General features: G+C 47.8%; 1 protein-coding gene across 8 annotated transcripts in view; it reads right to left on the bottom strand.

The window, feature by feature from the left end:
- Positions 1–10,049, bottom strand: part of DPF3 (double PHD fingers 3) — a 211,065-nt gene that overhangs the window by 111,200 nt on the left and 89,816 nt on the right. For all 8 annotated transcript variants that reach the window (XR_006679866.1, XR_006679867.1, XM_045287781.1 and 5 more), the window contains exon 4: positions 8,642–8,769. Coding sequence is in view for 6 of the 8 variants with exons in the window: in XM_045287781.1 (XP_045143716.1) it covers positions 8,642–8,769 (128 nt within the window). In the remaining 2 variants the exon portion in view is untranslated. The remainder of the gene's footprint in view (positions 1–8,641; positions 8,770–10,049) is intronic.

The following is a 10,049-nucleotide window of genomic DNA, read 5'->3' as shown; positions in this document are numbered from 1 at the left end:
GGTGTGAAGGGAAAGGTGGGGGCTCAAGCTAACCAAGGACCCCAGGGGGAGGTTAACTCATTTCAAACAACCTTCCGAAAGCAATTCCTTGGTGATGTTAATAAGGTTTGTGACTGTGCTAAGGGGACTGGAATTCCCTTTTTAAAACACCATTGTCTCCGGCATGGAAGACGATAAAAACTTCATAAATTATGTCCTTCCGTCCACTCTTTGCCCCTCCATTAACTGTCAGAGGAGTCTTTAAAGAACATGCCCGAGCCCTCATTGACATCCTCCAGTGGCCTCCTATTCAGTTCTTAGGAAATCACAAGTACCTAGTTTCCATCACCTGGGAGTCTTGCCTAGTCTGGCCCCTGGCCACCTCTCCAACTCCATCCAAGGCTCTTCTCCCCGGGGTGCCATGCTCTGATCCCTCCAACCCAACAAGCACACTATCCTGTCTAGAAAGTTTCTCTCTGGGGTTCTCACTTTATTAGCTTCTCCCCCAAGCCTCTGCCCCTTTATCATCCTTAGGACTATACCAAAAATCTGTCCCTTCCCTTATACAACAGACACCTTGTTGGTTCTTTTCACAGGGTTAATCATAATTAGCAATCATTTTGTTTGTTTACTTATTCTCCAAACCCGAATCCCCACCCACCAGCAGCTTTGTGTTTAAATACTTTTACAAAACAATCTTATCACCTTCAAAGTACTCTCCATTACATTTAACACATTTGCCAAATCTGGGAGCCCATTCTTGGAAACATTTTCAAATGCATCTGTTTGTATGGCTGACAGCAGCACCTCCCTGGTTTTTTTTAGTTCTTCACCTCTTCTAAAGCAGTCAAATAGCTGTCCTTTCATGTCCCACTACATTCTCAGAAACAAAAAAGAAGTTGCAGGAAGCAAGGTCAGGTGAGTAGCATGGGGCCAGTGAGGCATGCTGTTTTTTGCCAAAGTCTGGAGCACTAAGATGCTGTGTGAGCAGGTGCATTTAAAACCAGTCCCCGATAAGCCACAAATCAGGCCATTTTTAGTGCACACTGTTACGCAATCTTTTCATAACCTCTAAATAAAAAACTTGATTAACAGTCTGACCTAGTGGAATGAACTTCAAATGCACTACGTGTTGACATTTTCCTCTGTTCAGGAAGTTGACAGACATCCACAACGAGGTTTGTCATCAATCAAGATGTCACCTTTTTGAATGGAGAAAACCACTCACACTTTTGGGATTTTCCCATAGTGTTGTCCTTGTAAGCTGTGTTCAACATCACAATAGTTTCTGGGGCATTTTTCCCAAGCAGGAAACAGAATTTCACAGCCACAAGCTGTTTTCTTAGATTGGCCATCACAAAAATGAGGTTCTAGAGAAACTGCTTTTACAAAAAAAATTCACTGTGACCAGAGAGAACATGCCCAGGCAATGCCACTGGGTGCGCTAACTCAGAATGAATTGTTCAATGCTCGCTTAGCAGGAGGGGAAATGTGTACTACGAAAACTCCACTCCACTCCACCCAGAGCAATTCCAGTGTTTTGGGTTGGCTTGGGTTTTGTTTTTTTGGGGGGGAGGGGGGAAGGGGTACGCCCTCATATAAGTGTACAAGTGAAGGGGCTGGGTCTCTTTTGGTCTCTGTTTCCTCATCAGTGTGCACTCAGGGCAGGGCATTTCAGAAGACTTTGAGTACAGTTCTACAAAAATTCTTCAAAAGAGGAAAATATATAGAACAGATCTTCACATTCTCAGTGAAATCCCGACTTTCTAGAGTCACTACACCCCCAAATCAATTGCCCTGAGGTAATTTTTAAATGTTAAACATTAAGTGAAAACTATCTCCTAATATAAGGTGACCAGATTTTAACATTGGTAAAGCGGGACACCATTGATAAAATTCATATCCTGGCGAAATAGCCACATGGCAGCCGAAAACCGTAGTTTACCCTAGCTTGTCGTGCATTCCTTCCAAAAATCGGGACTTTTTTAAACCGCCGCGGGACGTGGGAAAAATTGTTAAAAATCGGGACTGTCCCGCCAAAAGCGGGACATCTGGTCACCTTATCCTAATACCATCGGCTACATTAATGATGCTATCAATGCATAGGAGGCACACATGGGGCTACTTACTTCAAGGTCAGCAATCAGAAACCGCCAGCCAGCCCCAGAGGGAAGGATAAGGCTTTGTGCGCGAATGCCCATTTCCAGGCTCAGAGACATTCTGGGCAGTTCTCCCCTGCCCTAGGGATTGCTGCGAATCAGCAATGACATGAGGGCGGGAGGGCGGTGACTGGGTGACTGGTAATGTTCTCCAGCATAAAATGACAAAGGTATCTCTAAGATGAACCAAAGAAATATAAAAACCATAGATGCGTGAATGGGACTTTGAACTTGACCTTAATTCTAGCCCCAATCTAAGAACAATTAGTTCTTTCAACATGGCCTTCCTTGATGGTCGACCTCATGAAGAGATCACCACACTCCTATGGGTGCTACAGCAAAGGGTGAGGAAATCTGATGGTGCCAGGCTATCAGACAGAATAGCATCTGGGGTCTTAAAGGCTTGTCTTCAAACAAGCGGCCATCTAAGTGAGGCATCGACCATGTAAACATGGAAGACGTACACCAGTCTGAGTGACCCAAGGATTGTAAGTAGTATAATCCAAATCTAAGGAAGAAAATGGCATCAGAGTTAAATGGTAAACCTCTGGTTTGCAGAAGGCTCTGGATGACAGTGGAAGCCCAAGATCCATTTGCAGGGTCCACACGCGGATTAAGTCTCTGGTGAATCCTCTATGAGCATAGCTGAGGCCTGTGAACAGCCTGTCCTCAGACAGAGCATTGTAAAGTGATTATGGCAGACATAGTTAACTCAGTGTAATATCTTATATCATATGGGCTCCCTTTAAGCCCATTTTAAAGCTGTTTCAGTTTGGGGGGATAAAACGGGGGTGGGGAATACAAGTGAATTAAGCCCTCGATGAATCCCCTTTGACCATGGGCAAAAGATATGAATAGCCTTACTAACATGCTGAATAATTTGGAAAATGGATTGTTGTCAATGGAGTTAGGTTAAAGTTTTGCACCTATCATTCGATCTCTGTTTCATCCATTTAAATTTGTTCTAGTTTTTAATAATATCTGCTTTCTCTGAAATTGAGGTTTTCATGTTTTACTTTGTTGTTCTGTTAGTTTTTGTGTTTCCTAATGCTTTTCTATATAAGAAATTCAGCATAAATTATACATACACACACAAACTGGATTAATGGTTCCTTAGGGGTATAGCAGGGGAGGGGAGGGTGGGATATAATGGGAAACTAATAACGATGAGTACAAGAATGAAGAAAATGTTCTAAAACTGATTATGGTGATGATTGTACAACCCTTCTTGGTGTGATTGGAATTTTATATGTGACATATGCCAATAAAACTGTTGGCAACAAAAAACAAAAAACTATCCCCTAAGGATTTCTTGGAACCAAAAAATATATATATTGTTGTTCTTGTTATTAGGTACAATCAAGTGGCCCCATCTGACTACCCCATGTTTTCCTGGCTGTAATCTTTACAGGAGCAGGTTACCAGGTCTGTTCTCCCAAAGAGCTTTTGCAAGTTAGTTACCAAGCCTTAACCACTGTGTCACCATAGGGCTCGCCGAACCAAAAAACCCAGCTTAATTTTTAAAGTGCAGCTGCTTGGAACATTGTGTCCTTAGAATTAACTACCTGAGATCAAACTGACACACCAAACGGACTCTAAGTGTTAGCAAGGAAGCTTAGGAGCAGTGATACTTAAGATAAGATCATTTTAAGTTTTAAAATAAAGATGGGGGGGACCCTCAAGAATGCAGTACAGCTTGAAGACTAGACCCAATGTCACTGAGTTGTACACATACCATTCAACTGTTACAGTGGTATATCCCTGGCTGTGCATGAAACCAAAGCATCGACTCATTAGTAACCCTATAGCACTCACCCGGCCCCTGTCAATTGCCAAGATTTTAACTGTATACGGGAAAAGAACGCTTGTCTTGCTCCCGTGGAGCTGGCTAGTGGTTTCAAACTGCTGACCTTGCCGTCAGCAGCCCAATGCATAACACCACTATGCCACCAGGGCTCCTTTTGGCTGTGTATACTTTTATACCCCTACCCCCACCCCCAAAAATTTTAATGCTGGCTGAAGGAATGAACATCTACAGTCCACTTACTACATGTATACTTTATTTTGCTAAATAGAGCCAATAAAAACAGACACTCTTTGGTTTACGGTTCTAATTTCACTTTCCTGGGCAGAGAAGGCAGCCCCACGCTCTAAGCATAGTAGACTTTAGGTTAAACTTGGGGAAAATGATGACCAATGAAGAAAACTGCCTAAATTGGCCCAATGCTTCTTGAGAACTCAACCCCCCACCAACATTGAAAGGAAGAGCTGCCCGCCACTTGAGCATCAAGACTTTTGAGCAGAGCTTCGGAACCATTTGCTGAATCATTAAAACTCTACTAATTGAGCAAAAATGACGGATAGCTGAGTAGGTAATACAGAGGCCACAGGTCTTGACGTCAGTGGCCTGACGTCCAAAACCAGAGGGGGAAAACTTACAAGGAGGAACGTGCCAGAGTGTCAGGGGTGAGAAGGTCTCCCTCTCCCTGGGAGGAGACCAAGAAAGGTGGCACCGGGGCTGAGCCGGAGGACAGGAGTATTCTGTGCTCACACACAGGACAAAAAGGCCAAGCCGAGAAAGGGCTGTGCATCAGCAAGAGCGAGAGGAAAGAAAGCATGTGTCAACGCAATTGGGCAGAGGAGCCGAGGGAGTCAAGGAGGGTGGAAATCCAGTGGGACACAAGGTTAAGACCAATGAATGCCAAGGTTATTCATTTTTAATACATTTCATGAGGAAACCTAAGGTTGCACAGACTGAACAGGGGAGTGGCACAAGCGGAGCAATGTTCTGGGACACGTTGGGATCGATGAGGAAGGAAGGGCTACACATGGGGCCACCTATAGAGATGGGTACATTCACGCACACATGCATTCGCCAATTATGTATTGTGCACCTGCTGTAACATTCCTGGGTGGGGCACACAGTTCACACACTTCCCGCTAACAGGTAGGCTGGAGGGTGGAGTCTCCCCAGAGGTGCCTTGGAAGAAGCCCGTGGCGTACAGTTCTCCTCTGGGGCAATGGGGTCGCCATGAGAGATAATCAACTTGATGGCAACTGATGTACTATGTGTGCCAGACACACCAGTGTGCAAAAGACACAGACTCTTACCCTTGAAGGGTTTGCATGCACGGAGAAGAAAACAAGAGCGATATAATTATATTATAAAGCGTGGTAGATGGTGAGCAGAGCAATGAGGGACAGAGACAAAGTTCCGGGCTCAGGAGCACTAGAAGGTGGGTAAGGAACCTGGTGTGACAGCCAATGAAGGGGTCAGGGTGGGCCTCACAGAGGAGGAAAGATGAGGGCAAGAGCTTGAAGAAGGCGAGGGAGCCAAGCACCTGGGCACAGCACGTCCTGAGCGGAGACAGGAGCACTCCCAGAGGCCCCTCCAACACCAGGCACCGCCATCCAGTTGGTGCGGATCATCGTTTGCAATGAAGCGGCTGCTGACCTGGTACGAGGGTTCATCGAAGCAGGGAAAAGCAGCTGGTGTGTCCAGAGCACACTGAGCCCAGGAACACGAGAGGAACTGAGTCAAGAGAGGTAAGCCTATCCCTTTCACCCTTGGCGAACGGGAGCCACCCTCTGGGATGACAGGCTCACTCCTGGGCATGAGCAGGGACGCCATCTCCAAGGTGGAGGGACCAGAGCGCCTTGGCCCAGGGGAGGAGCGGGCATGGGGGGATTGGGGTGGGGGAGGTGTGCTCTGGTTTTATTTGAAAGGCTGGGGCAACAGGATTCCCGGCAAGTCTTTTTATTAGGTGTAAGAGAAGGGGAGGGGCCATCCAAGATGACTCCAGGGCCCATAAGGCAAATGGAGGTTACGTTTAATGAAGATCTCCACAAAGATCGGAGCTCATGGAAGGGCGCAGAAAGAACACTTACAAGCCCTGTCATGGCAACTAAATGGAAAACACTGGAGGTGGATGGCACAGGAGGCCAGGCTCTCCATTTATTCCACCTCCTATTGAAACTTGACTCTGTGTGAGGACCCCCCAAGGCCCTAAGAACACAATGAGCACCACGGCAGCCTGCTCTCTGTCCTAACGGGACTCCCGACAGGGTGGTGCTTATGAAAGAAAGTGAGGAAAAAAAAAGAAGTATATTAAAATCAACAGGGTCTTATTAAGAACACATATGATTCAAGTTAACATTAATTTTTAAATTAGTCCACTGGACTAACAGACCACACCATTACCTCAAGATCAGAAGAACTAGATGGTGCCTGCCTACCACCAAGTCGTGCTCTCAAAGGGATCACATTTAGAAGGTCCTGAACCGAACAGGAGAAAAAGGGGGAACAAAACTCAAAATCATAAGCAAGACCAGGCTCTGTGGTCAGACAGAGACCGGCAGAACCCTAAGATTATGTATGGTCCTTCATCGCCTCTCAGTCTGGACCTGAGCTCAGCCCCATGGCTTAATTTTCAGCTAAGCAACAGACTGATCTATAAAGGGAACAATAATTTGAGGGAGGTACCATACCTGATAATAATCGACCATTTGAGACCCAGAGGGCAGCATTTACTCAAGGATGAAGCTCCAAAGAGTCAGGAGAAATGGAAACGGAAGTGCAGGGAGCAAGTGGGAGAGGTGGCACTACCTGATAGGATGGCTGTCAACGACACAAAACAAAATGTGTATGAATTGTTAAATGGAAAACGGATACATGCTGTCCTGTAAACCTTCACCTGTTTCACAATAGTTTTCAAAATAAATACTGTTTCCTGAGGTTTATTATATTAAATAGCTCCTTAAGCTATTAATTAGGAGTAAATATGAGTCAATACTTGTGATAAAATTAATCCCTTTGTGTGGCCTTTGGCCTTGGTTCTTTGGGGAAGGTTCCCCCTAAGTCTGGAAGGATTACGGTTGCCCTCGTTTATCACGGAAGGTCTCGTGCGCTCGCGGGTTGACGCCATCCCCTGGGCACGCTGTAAACAAAGGAGGCTGCCCACTTTCTGTCACCGCCGCCTGTGAATGCTAGGCTATCTTGCAGGGACTGGCCAACAGACTGCCAATGAGGTAATTTCTTTCTGTTGTTTGGGTTTTTTAATGTCTGAGTGAATTTGTAGGTCACTAAAGACCCCACATCCACGTCAGGTTGACTTTTCCTCCTTTGTTAGCCACTTGGACCAAGATTTCAATCTGAGGAGGAAGGGATTTAAAGAGGTTTGTTTTGTTTTGTTTTCTCTTCCCAGGAAGCAATTTTCCCCCATGTGAAACCCTCCATGTTTTTGTCCCCCTCCTCTTCCCTGTTTGTCACTCTGTAACTGAGGTGATTTGTAGCCAACAATGCAAATGAAGTGCCTGCAGCCCTCTGAGAGGAGATTGGTCAATGCATGGCTCTGGTGGGCGGGGCCATGCCTTGAAAAGTGACAAATGTTTTTGTACTTAAGCATCCAACCCCACAGAGATTTTTTTGAGATGGGAAGAAGCAGGAAGAAGAGAGACTGGGCAGGCAAGGAATCCCACAAAAGAGCCGTGCCGTTACAAGAGCCCAGGGCTGACACTGCCGACAGTGACAGACTGAAAGTGCCCAGTGGTGACAGGCAGCAGGTCCAAGAGGGTCTGTCCTCAGGGGCCTCAGAAGAGCTGTGCACTGTCAAGCTTGCTGAGAGACCTGTCCTGCACTGGAGGAGGGTGACACTGTCTGCAGACTTCCTGGATCAAAGGTATACCCTGTCCTGTGGCTTCCTTAATAAGCCACTTAACCACAAGTCTGAAAGTTACGGGTGGCCATCGCAACAGATTCTCAAGCCCAGAAGTGGAGAGGGTCATGAGAGGGCTGAGTGGTTTCCGGACTGATAGAAGGGATGGGGAACAGTGTGTAAAACGCGTATTAGTATTAATACAGTGCCCATTAGACAATGGTGGAGAGAGAGAGAGAGGACACATCAGACCAGAGAGGACTAATCAGACCAAATCAATGTATTAGTATTAATACAGTGCCCGTTAGACAATGGTGGAGAGAGAGAGAGAGGACACATCAAACCACTACCAGGAGCACATGGGTAGTGAGGCGCTCCACTCGTGCTGTCAACAGGTGGCACAAGCAGGGGCAGGCGCAGCCCTCCCTGCCTGGAGGGTGGGTGACTCCTAAGCTAGATGGAAGGATGAACAGGTGGGGAGGTGACAAGGCTGAAGTCTATGGCACGGGAGCCAAGGATGAGGTATGAGGAGATGAGGGGACCGGCCAAGGCTCCGAGCCTGGACACTGGGCATTCCCAGAGCCTTGGGCGGGTCTGCTGAGCATACCATAATCTCCTCAGGATCCAACTGGTTCTGCACACAGGCGGTTGGCTCAAGACACACCTTTGTGATGAATAGGGAAATTAGGGATGGGAACTGACTTCAGGGGAAAGATGAGCTCTTCTGGGGGATGTGTTAGAGGGCAGCGGGGCCATAAGACAGATTGAGAGGCAGATCCAGAGCCTGTGTTGGCCTTCTGGAAACACAGTGGCCATGCTCCAGGGTGCTCCCTGGCGGGCCGGCAATACCTGTATTTCCTGGATGTTTTCCTCCTCTCTGGCCTCCACCTTCTTCTCCACGCCCTCGCCACGGAGCAAGGCTTCCAAAGTAGTGCTTTCTGAGGTGAGCCCATCCTTCTTCAGGGGCAGCTCCACTTCTGAAAACAAGCACAAAAAGAGCCAGTCAGGCTGTGGAAGAGGGAGGGAGGGAAAGGAGAGGCCCATTCCAGAGAGCAGGCAGGGACCAGGGCCCTGGGGAAGGTGGCTGACAGCAGAGGGGCATTGGAGTTGGGGCTTTATTTCTGCTCCCGGTTTATAAGGCCAAAGAATGTAGTCGGGTCCGCAGCCTCGGGGACAACAGAGGCAGAGCAGAGCTTGGGGCCAGAGAGCCCAACCGCAGACCTGCTCTGCCTCTCTGAGCCCAGAGACATTGGCCAAGGCACGTCAGGAACCCAGAGCCCGTTTCTGCGTCTAGGAAGTGAGGTGAGCGATGGCTGACATAATGCGTCACTGACGTGCTGACCTCCATTATCCCAGGAGAGGCCAGTCCCGGGAGCAGGTGGAAAAGATGCAGGGCAGCGAAAGGAGGAAGGCCTTCGTAAGCTGGGTCATCACAGCGGCTGCACCGATGGGCTCACGCGTCAGCATGATGGGGAGGATGGCACAGGACCCGGCAGCGTTTCCTTCTGTGGGACACGGGGCCCTAGGAGTTGGACCGACTCAATGGCGCCTAACGGTGTCTCAATTCTGGTCTCACAACGCCATTTCTTTGCTACGCTGGAGTCCCAGTCCCGGTTGGCTCCATGAAAAGCCATGTCCACCGCCAAGTGGCTTTTCTAAGCAACCCAGTGGGCAAGCAGAGGCCTCTACACCAAAGGAAGGGAAGGCGCGTGCGCAAAGGCCCAGCAAGGCCCGCATCGGCAGAGTGGAAGCTGCATGTGGGCTCTCATGCAGGGATTCCGTCAGAAGCTAGCTGGAGTTTAATACGCCACCTGGGGCCTGAGTGGCCATTACCAGCTGAGCAGGGTCCGCGCTGACCAGGAAGAGGCCAGAGAGAAGCTGAACCCCTTCTTCAAAATGTTCCCCATGAACGCCCAACCAAAAGGAGGCTGGTGTTTGTTGGTTTGCTTTTGTGTTTTTGTGGGTTGTTGGGGTTTTTTTGGGGGGGGGGGTTTTTTTTTTTTTTTTTTGCATTTTAACTGAAAACAAACTTAGACTATATTCAGTATGGTCAAAAGTTGGAAAACCCAAGTGCCCATCAATAAATGAACAGGTACGTCAACACAATGGAATATTAGTCAGCCATCAAGACACACAAAGTCCTCACACAGGGAAACCATCGAGCTGAGTACAGGCAGGCCAGCATTACAGGGACAAATACTGTATCACCACGGTTACAGATGAAACGTCAAGGAAAAGCAAATTCAGAGAGACAGAA

Source organism: Echinops telfairi, unplaced genomic scaffold (genome assembly GCF_000313985.2).
Source record: "Echinops telfairi isolate 266 unplaced genomic scaffold, ASM31398v2 ScPeMD7_18;HRSCAF=68, whole genome shotgun sequence".
In the NCBI taxonomy this organism is placed as follows: Eukaryota; Metazoa; Chordata; class Mammalia; order Afrosoricida; family Tenrecidae; genus Echinops; species Echinops telfairi.
The sequence above is the reverse complement of the archived record's forward strand: the minus strand, read 5'-3'. Positions and strand labels throughout refer to the sequence as shown.